The 14,759-nt window shown below is 51.6% G+C and overlaps 1 protein-coding gene across 1 annotated transcript in view; it reads left to right on the plus strand.

The window, feature by feature from the left end:
- The window catches only part of LOC144941761 (uncharacterized), a 92,122-nt gene that overhangs the window by 60,672 nt on the left and 16,691 nt on the right, over nt 1–14,759 (plus strand). The window contains exons 12-16 of the mRNA XM_078868183.1: nt 612–710; nt 1,664–1,816; nt 6,523–6,633; nt 10,380–10,596; nt 14,236–14,326. Of these exons, the coding sequence (XP_078724309.1) occupies nt 612–710; nt 1,664–1,816; nt 6,523–6,633; nt 10,380–10,596; nt 14,236–14,326 (671 nt within the window). The remainder of the gene's footprint in view (nt 1–611; nt 711–1,663; nt 1,817–6,522; nt 6,634–10,379; nt 10,597–14,235; nt 14,327–14,759) is intronic.

Genomic DNA, 14,759 nt, shown 5'->3' on the forward strand with positions numbered 1-14,759 from the left:
CATAATAAAATACAATTCTCACGAGGTTTCGGCCACAACGCAAGCAGCCGTCCTCAGGTGAAGAACAGGGCTGTCGGAAAGACAGCTGCTTGCGTTGTGGCCGAAACGTCGTGAGCATTGTATTTTATTATGTTTTATTTTTTTTTATTTTATTATTTCCTTCTACGTGACTTTACCGAAAGAACCAAGAAGACAAAAAGCAGTCCTGAAGAAACGAGTTTTCAATCTCCGGGTGCTCCGGTTTTTCCCTGCACATTTAGAAACATTCGTTGAGACTGTTTAGATTTTTGATGATGAGCCGCTTTGTTGAGCTATCATTTGTGGCCAGGTCGCTTTTGAACCACAGGATGGGGACGGTTTCGTGATGTTTGCACGTCGTTGGGTGATTTGTTTAAACCTTTTGTTGTACTTTGCACTCCGAGCTTGTTTCTTGTTCTGTTTACTCTGGTAACGTTCTTACCCCGTGCCCCGACGGGACATCTGCGTAAAAAGAGCTTTATAGCTCATAGGATTCCTCCAGTACAAATGAACATTCTGATTCTGATTAAAAGTGTCAATGCTCCCAGTGTCTTCTTAACGCACGGGGGGATATTCGTCTTCTGTGTGTGCAGGTGGGGATGCAGACGCTGGGAATGGGATGTTTTCAGACGGACAGGATGGCGTGTCGTTCGTCAGCTCGCTGGGCGAACTCTACACATTCCCCCTGGCCGGTGAGAGACGGACGATCAACAACAACATCGTCAACAACAACAACATCGTCAACAGCAACAACAACATTATTATCCACAACAACCACGAAAACAGTCCGAACACCGCAATGCCACCATTAACCACATCAACGACAACATCGTCAACAACAACAACATCATCGTCATTATCCACAACAACCACGACAACAAACTTTACACCGCAATGCCACCATTAACCACATCAACAACAACACCGTCAACAACAACAACAACGTCGTGAGCAAGAGAGAGAGAGCGCGAGCGAGCAAGCGGTTGAGCGAGCGGTGAGCGACGAGCGACTGTGCGGTGGTTGTGGTTGTGGTAGTTGTGGTGATTGTGGTTGTGGTGGTTGTGGTGGTGGTTGTGGTGATTGTGGTTGTGGTGGTTGTGGTGATTGTGGTTGTGGTGGTGGTTGTGGTGATTGTGGTTGTGGTGGTTGTGGTGATTGTGGTTGTGGTGGTGGTAGTTGTGGTGATTGTGGTTGTGGTGGTTGTGGTGGTGGTTGTGGTGATTGTGGTGATTTTGCTTTTGGTGTGGTGATTGTGGTTGTGGTGGTTGTGGTGGTGGTTGTGGTGATTGTGGTGATTGTGGTTGTGGTGATTGTGGTTGTGGTGATTCTGGTTGTGGTGATTATGGTTGTGGTGGTTGTGGTGGTGGTGGTTGTGGTGATTGTGGTGATTCTGGTTGTGGTGGTTGTGGTGGTTGTGGTGATTCTGGTTGTGGTGGTGGTGGTGGTTGTGGTGATTGTGGTTGTGGTGGTTGTGGTGGTTGTGGTGATTGTGGTGATTCTGGTTGTGGTGGTGGTGGTTGTGGTGGTTGTGGTGATTCTGGTTGTGGTGATGCTTGTGGTGGTGGTTGTGGTGGTGGTTGTGGTGATTCTGGTTGTGGTGGTTGTGGTGGTGTTTGCGGTGGTGGTGGCGGTGGTCGTCGCGCAGTGACGGAGAGCCATGGCGAGGTGTTTGTCCGCGAGCACGTCGACTGCCAGCGCTGTGAGTCGGGCGAGTGCCGCCGGGACGACGCCACGGGCGGCCTCGTGTGCCTGTGCCCCGCCGGCACCGCGCTCGCTCCAGACGGCGTCCGCTGCCTGGGTGAGGACCCCCCCCCCCCCACTCATACTCACTAACCACCCCCACACACACACTCACTCATCACCACACACACACACTCACCACCCCCACACTCACTAACCACCCCCACACACACACTCACTCACCACCCCCCACACACACTCACACACTCACTAAGCACCGCCCACACACACTCACACACTCACTCACCACCCCCACACACACACACTCACCACCACACACACACACTCACCATCACACACACACACTCACACACTCACCACACACACACTCACTAAGCACCCCCCTACACACACACACTCACTCACTAACCACCCCACACACACACACTCACACACCACCCCCCCCCACACACACACCCCCCCCCCCCACACTCACACACCACCCCCCCCCCCACACACACACACACTCACACCCCCCCCCCCCCCACACTCACTCACCACCACCCCACACTCACTCACTAACCACCCCCACACACACACACTCACCACCACACACACACACTCACTAACCACCCCCCCACACACACACACTCACCACCCACCCCCCACACACTCACTCACCACCCCACACTCAAACCCCCCCCCCCCCACACTCACTCACCACCACCCCCACACATTCACACAGTCACCACCACCCCCCCACACACTCACACTAACCACCCCCACACACACACACTCACTCATCACCACACACACACACTCACCACCCCCACACTCACTCACCACCCCCACACACACACTCACTCACCACCCCCCACACACACTCACACACTCACTAAGCACCGCCCACACACTCACACACTCACTCACCACCCCCACACACACACACTCACCACCACACACACACACTCCCCATCACACACACACACTCACACACTCACCACACACACACTCACTAAGCACCCTCCACACACACACACTCACTCACTAACCACCCCACACACACACACTCACACACCACCCCCCCCCACACACACACTCACACCCCCCCCCCCACACTCACTCACCACCACCCCACACTCACTCACTAACCACCCCCACACATACACACTCACCACCACACACACACACTCACTAACCACCCCCCCCACACACACACACTCACCACCCCCCCCCCCCCACACACTCACTCACCACCCCACACTCAACCCCCCCCCCCCCACACTCACTCACCACCACCCCCACACATTCACACAGTCACCACCACCCCCCCACACACTCACACTAACCACCCCCACACACAAACACTCACTCATCACCACACACACACACTCACCACCCCCACACTCACTCACCACCCCCACACACACACTCACTCACCACCCCCCACACACACTCACACACTCACTAAGCACCGCCCACACACTCACACACTCACCACCCCCACACACACACACTCACCACCACACACACACACTCCCCATCACACACACGCACTCACACACTCACCACACACACACTCACTAAGCACCCTCTACACACACACACTCACTCACTAACCACCCCACACACACACACTCACACACCACCCCCCCCCACACACACACTCACCCCCCCCCCCACACTCACTCACCACCACCCCACACTCACTCACTAACCACCCCCACACATACACACTCACCACCACACACACACACTCACTAACCACCCCCCCAAACACACACACTCACCACCCCCCCCCCCACACACTCACTCACCAACCCACACTCAAACCCCCCCCCCCCACACTCACTCACCACGACCCCCACACATTCACACAGTCACCACCACCCCCCCACACACTCACACTAACCACCCCCACACACACACTCACTCATCACCACACACACACACTCACCACCCCCACACTCACTAACCACCCCCACACACACACTCACTCACCACCACACACACACACTCACCATCACACACACACACTCACCACACACACACTCACTAAGCACCCCCTACACACACACACTCACTCACTAACTACCCCACACACACACACTCACACACCACCCCCCCACACCCCCCCCTACACTCACACACCCCCCCCCCCCACACACACACACACTCACACCCCCCCCCCCCCCCACACTCACTCACCACCACCCCATACTCACTCACTAACCACCCCCACGCGCACACACTCACCACCACACACACACACTCACTAACCACCCCCCCCACACACACACACTCACCACCCCCCCCCCCACACACTCACTCACCACCCCACACTCAAACCCCCCCCCCCCCACACTCACTCACCACCACCCCCACACATTCACACAGTCACCACCACCCCCCCACACACTCACACTCACCACCCCCCACACACACACTCACTCACCACCCCACTCACACACGCTCACCACCCCACCACCCCACACACTCACACACTCACCACCTCCACACACACACACTCACCCCCACACACACTCACACACTCAGTAAGCACCGCCACACACACTCACACACACACCACCACACACACTCACACACACACCACCACACACACACACTCACTCACCACCACACACACTCACTCACCACCGCCCCCGCACTCATTCATTCACCACCCCACACACACCCCCCCACCATCCCCAACATCCCCCCACCCCGACATTCCCCGCCCCGCCATCATTTCCCCCCGATCCCCCTTCACCCCTCCCCCCATCATCCCCCCACCACCCCCACACCGCCCCCCCCCCACACCACCCCCCGTCGTCACTTGATGATTAACACCGCTACTACCCCGATGGACGTCGCCTTGACCCCCCACGCTGACGTCGCTGCCATCATCATCATCCTCCTCATCCTCGTCCCTCTCCTCTTTCATTATCGGTCACCTCTCAGCCTTTGCCGCCACCACCACCACCACCCACTACTGCCACCCACTACTACCACCACCACCACCCACTACTGCCACCCACTACTACCACCACCACCACCCACTACTGCCACCCACTACTACCACCACCACCACCCACTACTGCCACCCACTACTACCACCACCACCACCCACTACTGCCACCCACTACTACCACCACCACCACCCACTACTGCCACCCACTACTACCACCACCACCACCCACTACTGCCACCCACTACTACCACCACCACCACCCACTACTGCCACCCACTACTACCACCACCACCACCCACTACTGCCACCCACTACTACCACCACCACCACCCACTACTGCCACCCACTACTACCACCACCACCACCCACTACTGCCACCCACTACTACCACCACCACCACCCACTACTGCCACCCACTACTACCACCACCACCACCCACTACTGCCACCCACTACTACCACCACCACCCACTAATACTACCACCCACCCACTAATACCACCACCACCCACTAATACCACCACCACCTACTACCACCACCCACTAATACCACCCACTACTACCACCACCACCCACTACTACCACCACCACCCACTACTACCACCACCACCACCCACTACTGCCACCCACTACTACCACCACCACCACCACCACCCACTACTACCACCAACACCACCACCCAATAATACCACCACCACCATCATCCACTAATACCACCACCACCACTCACTAATACCACCACCACCCACTACTACCACCACCCACTACTGCCACCCACGACTGCCACCCTGTACATCGGCTTCGATGTCTGGCCAACGGGCCGTCATGACAGCACACTCGCGGCAGATCAGTGAGGTGGTGCGTGCTTCCTCGATGGCGCGTCTACCCCCCCCCCCCCCCCACTACTACCACCCACCACCTTCTGACGCCGTCACTTTGCTGCGGCCACCGATGAACGTCGCCGCTCAGCCGCCGCCACCCACCATCCACCTACCGCCCACCACCCACCGCCCATCCACCACCCACCCACCACCCACCGCCCACCCACCACCCACCCACCACCCACCCACCACCCACCGTCCACCCACCACCCACCCACCACCCACCGTCCACCCACCACCCACCCACCACCCACCCACCACCCACCGCCCACCCACCACCCACCCACCACCCACCGTCCACCCACCACCCACCCACCACCCACCGTCCACCCACCACCCACCCACCACCCACCGTCCACCCACCACCCACCCACCACCCACCGCCCACCCACCACCCACCCACCACCCACCGCCCACCCACCACCCACCCACCACCCACCACCCACCACCCATCCACCCATCCACCACCCATCCACCCACTCACCACCCATCAACCCACCACCCATCCACCCACCTATCCACTCACCACCCACCCTAAGTGCTTCAGAATCATTAAGCACTTTTAAAATAAATCTAAAAACTTCCTTGATTAAACTTCCTTTTAATTAGGATTTTCTTAACGTTTATTTGTATCATGTCTTTGCTAGAAATGTGTAACAACGTGATTTTATTTTGCCTACAATTTCACCATAATTGCTCGTGCCTGTAAAGCACTATGCATTGCATTTTTTTTTTTGCACGAATAGTGTTACAGAAATAAAGTTCGATCGATCGGTAACCAGCAACCCCCATAAATCGTTTCGATCGACGTCGATTTTCGATCCTTGTCGTCGCATCCCCCACGACGTAAACCCCGAGGCGACACTGCTGCAATATTAATAATGTCGTTGTCGTCGTTGTTGTTGTTGTTGTTGTCATAGTGAGGCCAATAACGATCACGACGCCGCCGCGTCCGTGTGTTGCGTGCCCGCCAGACATGGTGACGGGAATCCCCGAGGGGCATCTCTCGCTGCCGCTCGTACTCGCCGTGGCGACCGTGGTGACGGCGGTCATCCTGGCCCTGGCGTGCACGGGCATCCTCATTGGTGCGAGATAATTATTATTATTAATTAATTATTAATTATTATTATGATGTTACAATCATATGCAATTATAGAATGACCTTATGTATTCGTTACGTAATAGCATTCACATTTTTTTGTTGTCAAATATGTAATTATGATTATATATTGTCGTGTTATATTGACAAAATACATAAATAGAAATTATAAAAGTCATTTATATATTTATTTATAAGTATAATTAATATATTATAATTATTATCATTTTAACACGTAGGCTTTCGCGACCAATATAATCCATAATACCAAGATATTTTTTTTTTCTTGGGTTACATCGCGTAAATATATAAATGTGTCGTCAAACCCGCCACCACCCGACACAGCCAACTAGTAAGGGTTGTCACGTGAACAGAACGTAGCCAATTCGTTACCAGTACAGCACCACCGGTTGTGTTTTGGAGAGCAAAGCCACAACATTTACAATCTGAATACGACGTTTAAAAACTTGTATTATGAATTATAATTTTTTTATATTATGATGATCATGAATTACATTATCATCATGCTTATTGGTTATTATTAATCGTTATGATAATTACTTGCAATATTTCATCTGCCAATAATAATCATTACGCCGGATCATTTTTACATTAAATAAATTGGCTCTTTTTTTCACCCATCGCACCTGCGCAGGCTTCGTACTGAAATACAATGTGAATGATTCACGATAGTAATGGAGTGGGCTATTATTATTATTTGTGCAATTCGTAAAGCGGCAGGGTGATACTGTCCATCACGAACGAAGGCAGCTGCCTGTGTATCACAGACGCGGCCTGCAGTACGCTCACAATCACTTGTTGAGTCACCTGTAATCACAGTTGAGTCATTTGCAATCCCAGTCGGATCACAATTTTCACCGTTAAAACGCCGGCACGCACCGTGGGGCCGATTTGCGCGGTTGCGTTCGCGAGTAAGAACCGGGGCGGCCTGCCTGACACGGAGCGGCGAACGCCACGGTGGAACCGCCGGCCCAAACCGTCGTCACCGTCGTTGTCATCGACGTCGATGTCAACATCGCCGCGGAGTTTGGACAAACATCGCCCCCAGCTATAGGGTCACAGAGCTTGGGCAATTGCTGCCACCAGTTGCGGCAGAGTGGCGGGCGCTGCGTGAGCAAAACAAATGCAGCTTCGTTGTTATTTTTACTCAAACTGTATCATCATCGCCAGGCCTCTGCGGTGGGAAGTCAAACGGCGGTTGCCGTACGGACGGTCTGAGCCCCGCCATATGGATGTGGAATTTCTTAAAAGCATCAACGACGACTACTGTTCATCTGATTATCCCAACCCTCCCTATCTCTCTCCCGCTCCCCGTCTCCCTCCTCCTAACATTCCTGGCCTCCCTCCTCTTCCCGTCACCTCCTCCCCCCTCATGTCCCTTCCTCTCCCTCACCTCCTTTGTTACTCATCTTCTGCCCACCCACTCTACCACTTAGATATGCCGCGTGCGCGTCTCTGGCCTTGTAAGGTCTATTCAAATGCGGTAATAGTCACGGAGGTGGGGGTGCGCGGGGGGGTTGCGGTTTGATTCGTTCTTGAAATTTCCATATGTGGGAGTACAATGTGGAGCGGAGGTTAGGATGAGCCATTTGATGTGCATTCACATTGCACAGCCACACCTATTGTGAGCCGTACCTCCGACGCAGAGTAACCTTAGTCCTTCAAGCGAATTGCAAAGTTAATCCCGAACAACGTCATCCACGTGTCAGTGCGTCCATCCGTCTCGGCTCGTGTCTTCTGTCTGTCCATCTGTCTGTCTGTCTGTCCGCGTGTCCATCTCTCCGTGGGCATCTCCTCTCATCCGTGTGTCCAATCTGTCCGTCGGTGTCTCCGTCCATCCGCGTGCGTGCGTGTCTATCCGTGCGTGAGCGGTGGTGCAGTGGTTAGCGCAATGGGCTATGAATCCAGCGATCAACGTTTCGATTCCTGCTAACGACTAATAACGGTAGCGAATTATTTGAACCGGTCCTGAACCTCCCCCCTCCCTCTCCCAGGTTGACTCAGCCTCAAATGAGTACTTAGCGTGGTGATTAAACTTCCCAATTTGGGGGGTTCGGGCATGGTGCTGGCCACCCACCCCCTCGTGTGCCGTGCCGGCCTTCATAGGTGCTCGCTAACAGCACTTGCCCCGACAGTCCCTACACCGTGAGCGTCGCGTTGGCGAGATGTTAACTACTTCGCCTGGTATACAGGAGGTCGTGGGTTCGATCCCGACCCTGAAGCCTGCTGTGTAATTGGAGTTTGCGGTGTCTCTCTCTCACCGTGGTCACGTGAATTTTTCTCCGGGTCCTCCGGTTTTTCCCTCCACATTTAGAATCGTGCGTTTACAGGTTTTGGCTGCTGTAAATGTCCACGTTTCCACGATAATCCACTCCGTTGAGCTATCGTTTGTGGCCAGGTCGCTTCTTAAAAAATAACTATACAGCTCAGTGGGCCTTACCTGGTAAAATAAAACAAAAATAGTTTGGTTTAGTTAACATTACAACTAACAGTGACACATTGAAGGACCACACTTTAAAGAGTTGGCAGGCGCACGTGCGGCGGCGCCAGCTGGCCTGGCCTGGCCCAAATAAAATTTGAAATTATAAACAAAAGTTACGCGCGGATTTTCTCTTGCGGTTCCTCCGGTTTTTCCCTCCACGCTTAAGAATCAGCGTCACCCCCTTTTCGAGTATTTGGCCGCGTCGTCACTTTCAGATGTTCCTTTGTTCATGTTTTTGTTTGTTGCGGTTGCACCCGAGTCAAGGGCCACATGGCTCACAGGGCTCTACCTAACGAATGAAAGTGAAACTGAACTGGAACTGATTTCCACACGACCACGACGACAAGTCGACTTTAGTTGCGCTCTCGTCGTGTGATAGCCAGAGCCGCTGCTGAACAAAAGAGCTACACGGCTTAGTGGGAGGGACCCTTACCTGCTTTGAAAAAAAAATGAATTAGAGTTAAGGCTAATAGTGGGGTGGAGAGGTGGGAGTGGAGAGGGGGGGTAATACACTTTGTTTTTTCTTTCGGTAAAGTCACGTAGGTAAAAAACTTTAAATAAATTCAATCACGACGTTTCGGGCGCAACACAAGCGTCCTTCTTCTTCACGCTTGTTGTGTTGCGCCCGAAACGTCGTGATTTAATTTATTTTAATTTTTCACCTAAAATAAAAAGAAAACAAATTAAAAATGAATAAAAACCAAAAAACTCACGACGTTTTGTCGACCATAATAATAAGACAATATATGTATTCATCTTCTTGGTTCTTTCGGTAAAGTCACGTAGAATGGAAATAATAAAATAATAAAAATAAAACATTATAAAATAATTCTCACGACGTTTCGGCCACAACGCAAGCAGCCGTCCTCAGGTGACAGCGTCTGTCGCCTCGACAAACCTGGTTTTCACCTGAGGACGGCTGCTTGCGTTGTGGCCGAAACGTCGTGAGAATTATTTTACAATGTTTTATTTTTATTATTTCATTATTTCCATTCTACGTGACTTTACCGAAAGAACCAAGAAAATTAATCCCTGCAGTCACGAAAGCTTGAAATCGAAATATATGTATTATCATTATTTTATTATTTTCTATCCACGTGACTTTTCCCAAAAAACAACCAAAGAGTATATGAATCCTTGCAGTCACGAAAACTTCAAATCTGCTGGGGGGGGAGAGGGGAGGGGGGGTAATATTCGTCTTTGCGTGTCTGCGCCGTGCGTCCGAGCAGCGTACAGACGCAAGCAGCGGCAGCTGCGAGCCTTCCGTCTGGAGCTGCTGAGCCCCGAGTACAACTTGAGCAAGGTGCGTGCCTCCACCATCATGACCGACTACAACCCCAACTACTGCCACGCGGGGAGGGAGCCCCACGGCGCGGCCACCGTCGGCTCGGCCGGAGCACTCAGCGAGCTGAAGGAGGTGCCGCGGCGAAACATCGACCTCGTCAGGTGCCGCGCGTCGTCATGTTGATGTCTTAGTCGTTGTTGTTATCGTTATTGCTGTTGTTGTTATCGTTGTTTTGTTGTCGTTGCTGTTGTCGTTGCTGTTGTTGTTGCTGTTGTTGTTATCGTTGTTTTGTTGTTGTCATCGTTGTTGTCGTTGTTGTTGCCATTGTTGTCGTCGTTGTTGCTATTGTCGCTGTTGTTGTTGTCGTTGTTGTTGTCGTTGTTGTTGTTATCGTTGTTTTGTTGTTGTGGTCATCGTTGTTGTTGTCGTTGTTGTCGTCGTTGTTGTTGCGATTGTCGCTGTTGTTGTTGTTGTCGCTCTTGTTGTTGTTGTTGTTGTCGTTGCTGTTGTCGTTGTTGTCGTTGCTGTTGTCGTTGTTGTCGTTGTTGTCCCTGTTGTTGTCGCTGCAGTTGGTGTTGTTGTCGTTGTTGTTGCTGTCGTTGTTGTTGCTATCGTTGTTGTCGCTGTTGTCGCCGTTGTTGTCAATGTTGTGATCCAGAATCATAATATCAGAATCAGCATATTTGTTTATACCGGAGAAATCCGATGAGCTACACTGCTCTTTTTTGATGCCCAGTAGGGACACGGGGTAAGAACGTGACAACAACAACAACAACAACAAACAATAGCAATCACGACTGTAGTGCACAGTATTAGAAATGTAAAGAAATCATCCAAAGACATACAAATAAAATAATCCATCCCCCATCCTACCAGGCAAAGCCCACCGGAGTATTCTTGTTATCATGGTCCAAATTGTTGCTGTTATTATCAGTGTTGTAAGCAGATTCATTTAATCTTGATTTGAAGCTTTCGTAACTACAGGAATCCATACTCTTTGGTTCTATCGGTAAAGTCACGTAGGTAGAAAAATAATAGATCACGACGTGAACTATTATTGCTTCGCATATATATTATCAGGGTGTGTTTTTTGTTTGCATTTTGACCACAAGTATCGTGGTTAATGCACACATGATTCCTTGTAAAAATGTTTCAGTTTTGTTGCCAGAAAAAAAGGGGAAAACGCCAATTATTATTATTATTATTAGATCACGACGTTTCGATCGCAACACAAGCGACCGTTATCAGGTGAGACAATCACAGCAGAGAAAACTGCCTGTTTCAGCAGACTTTACCGAAAGAACCAAAGAGTACAGATTTATTTATTTCGTATCCACTCCCCTCCCCCCCCAAGTCGTTAAGGCCAGAGCTGAAGAGTAGGCGAGATGTTCACCACCTCGCCTGGTATCAGAGGTGTGGACTCGAGTCATGTGACTTGGACTCGAGTCAGACTCGAGTCATGAATTTGATGACTTGCGACTCGACTTGGACTTGCATAACAATGACTTTGTCCCACCTATGAGATGTGGACTCGAGTCATGTGACTTGGACTCGAGTCAGACTCGAGTCATGAATTTGATGACTTGCGACTCGACTTGGACTTGCATAACAATGACTTTGTCCCACCTATGAGATGTGGACTCGAGTCATGTGACTTGGACTCGAGTCAGACTCGAGTCATGAATTTGATGACTTGCGACTCGACTTGGACTTGCATAACAATGACTTTGTCCCACCTATGAGATGTGGACTCGAGTCATGTGACTTGGACTCGAGTCAGACTCGAGTCATGAATTTGATGACTTGCGACTCGACTTGGACTTGCATAACAATGACTTTGTCCCACCTATCAGATGTGGACTCGAGTCATGTGACTTGGACTCGAGTCAGACTCGAGTCATGAATTTGATGACTTGCGACTCGACTTGGACTTGCATAACAATGACTTTGTCCCACCTATGAGATGTGGACTCGAGTCATGTGACTTGGACTCGAGTCAGACTCGAGTCATGAATTTGATGACTTGCGACTCGACTTGGACTTGCATAACAATGACTTTGTCCCACCTATGAGATGTGGACTCGAGTCATGTGACTTGGACTCGAGTCAGACTCGAGTCATGAATTTGATGACTTGCGACTCGACTTGGACTTGCATAACAATGACTTTGTCCCACCTATGAGATGTGGACTCGAGTCATGTGACTTGGACTCGAGTCAGACTCGAGTCATGAATTTGATGACTTGCGACTCGACTTGGACTTGCATAACAATGACTTTGTCCCACCTATGAGATGTGGACTCGAGTCATGTGACTTGGACTCGAGTCAGACTCGAGTCATGAATTTGATGACTTGCGACTCGACTTGGACTTGCATAACAATGACTTTGTCCCACCTATGAGATGTGGACTCGAGTCATGTGACTTGGACTCGAGTCAGACTCGAGTCATGAATTTGATGACTTGCGACTCGACTTGGACTTGCATAACAATGACTTTGTCCCACCTATGAGATGTGGACTCGAGTCATGTGACTTGGACTCGAGTCAGACTCGAGTCATGAATTTGATGACTTGCGACTCGACTTGGACTTGCATAACAATGACTTTGTCCCACCTATGAGATGTGGACTCGAGTCATGTGACTTGGACTCGAGTCAGACTCGAGTCATGAATTTGATGACTTGCGACTCGACTTGGACTTGCATAACAATGACTTTGTCCCACCTATGAGATGTGGACTCGAGTCATGTGACTTGGACTCGAGTCAGACTCGAGTCATGAATTTGATGACTTGCGACTCGACTTGGACTTGCATAACAATGACTTTGTCCCACCTATGAGATGTGGACTCGAGTCATGTGACTTGGACTCGAGTCAGACTCGAGTCATGAATTTGATGACTTGCGACTCGACTTGGACTTGCATAACAATGACTTTGTCCCACCTATGAGATGTGGACTCGAGTCATGTGACTTGGACTCGAGTCAGACTCGAGTCATGAATTTGATGACTTGCGACTCGACTTGGACTTGCATAACAATGACTTTGTCCCACCTATGAGATGTGGACTCGAGTCATGTGACTTGGACTCGAGTCAGACTCGAGTCATGAATTTGATGACTTGAGACTCGACTTGGACTTGCATAACAATGACTTTGTCCCACCTATGAGATGTGGACTCGAGTCATGTGACTTGGACTCGAGTCAGACTCGAGTCATGAATTTGATGACTTGAGACTCGACTTGGACTTGCATAACAATGACTTTGTCCCACCTATGAGATGTGGACTCGAGTCATGTGACTTGGACTCGAGTCAGACTCGAGTCATGAATTTGATGACTTGAGACTCGACTTGGACTTGCATAACAATGACTTTGTCCCACCTATGAGATGTGGACTCGAGTCATGTGACTTGGACTCGAGTCAGACTCGAGTCATGAATTTGATGACTTGCGACTCGACTTGGACTTGCATAACAATGACTTTGTCCCACCTCGCCTGGTATACAGGAAGTTGTGGGTTCGATCCCGACCCTGATGCCTGCTGTGTATTTGGAGTGTCTCTCTTCCCGTGGTCGCGTGGATTTTTCTCCGGGTCCTCCGTTTTTTGTAACTCCACATTTAGAATCAACGTCACCTCCTCTTCCTCCTCCTCCTCCTCCTCCTCCTCTTGAGCTCCGTCCATTTTGGGGGAGGGTGAGGCGTCAGAGAAGCGACTACTGGAGCGGGGGGCCATCGACGCCTTTATAACCGGTGCCCCCCCCCCCCCCATCTATCTCCCGGTGTCCCTGCGCGCAGGGCGCTGGGTCACGGCGCATTCGGCGAGGTCTACGAGGGTCACGTGACTGGGAACCCGGGGGACCAGAGCCCCCTCAAGGTGGCCGTGAAGGTGAGCCGGGCGCGCTGCCACCCCCCCTCCCCCCCCCGAGATGTCGTTAAAAAATAGACAACTTTGTTCATATCAAACAACAAGAACAACAAAGCCGCCGTGTATATGCCACAATGTTATTGTTTCATTCACGCTGGCGAATAGGATTTAGTGGGTCGGGGAGGTGAGGCAATCCCTGGTATCCGAAGCCCCCCCCCCCATCTCCCCCCATCACCCCCCCATCACCCCTCCATCTCCCCCCATCCATCACCCCCCATTTCCCCCCCCCCATCTCTCCCCCATCTCCCCCCCATCACCCCCCATCTCCCCCCCATCACCCCCCATCTCCCCCCCATTACCCCCCATCTCCCCCCATCCATCACCCCCCATTTCCCCCCCCCCCCCCATCTCTCCCCCATCTCCCCCCCATCACCCCCCATCTCCCCCCATCCAT

This window comes from Lampetra fluviatilis, chromosome 25, assembly GCF_964198595.1.
Source record: "Lampetra fluviatilis chromosome 25, kcLamFluv1.1, whole genome shotgun sequence".
Taxonomy (NCBI): domain Eukaryota; kingdom Metazoa; phylum Chordata; class Hyperoartia; order Petromyzontiformes; family Petromyzontidae; genus Lampetra; species Lampetra fluviatilis.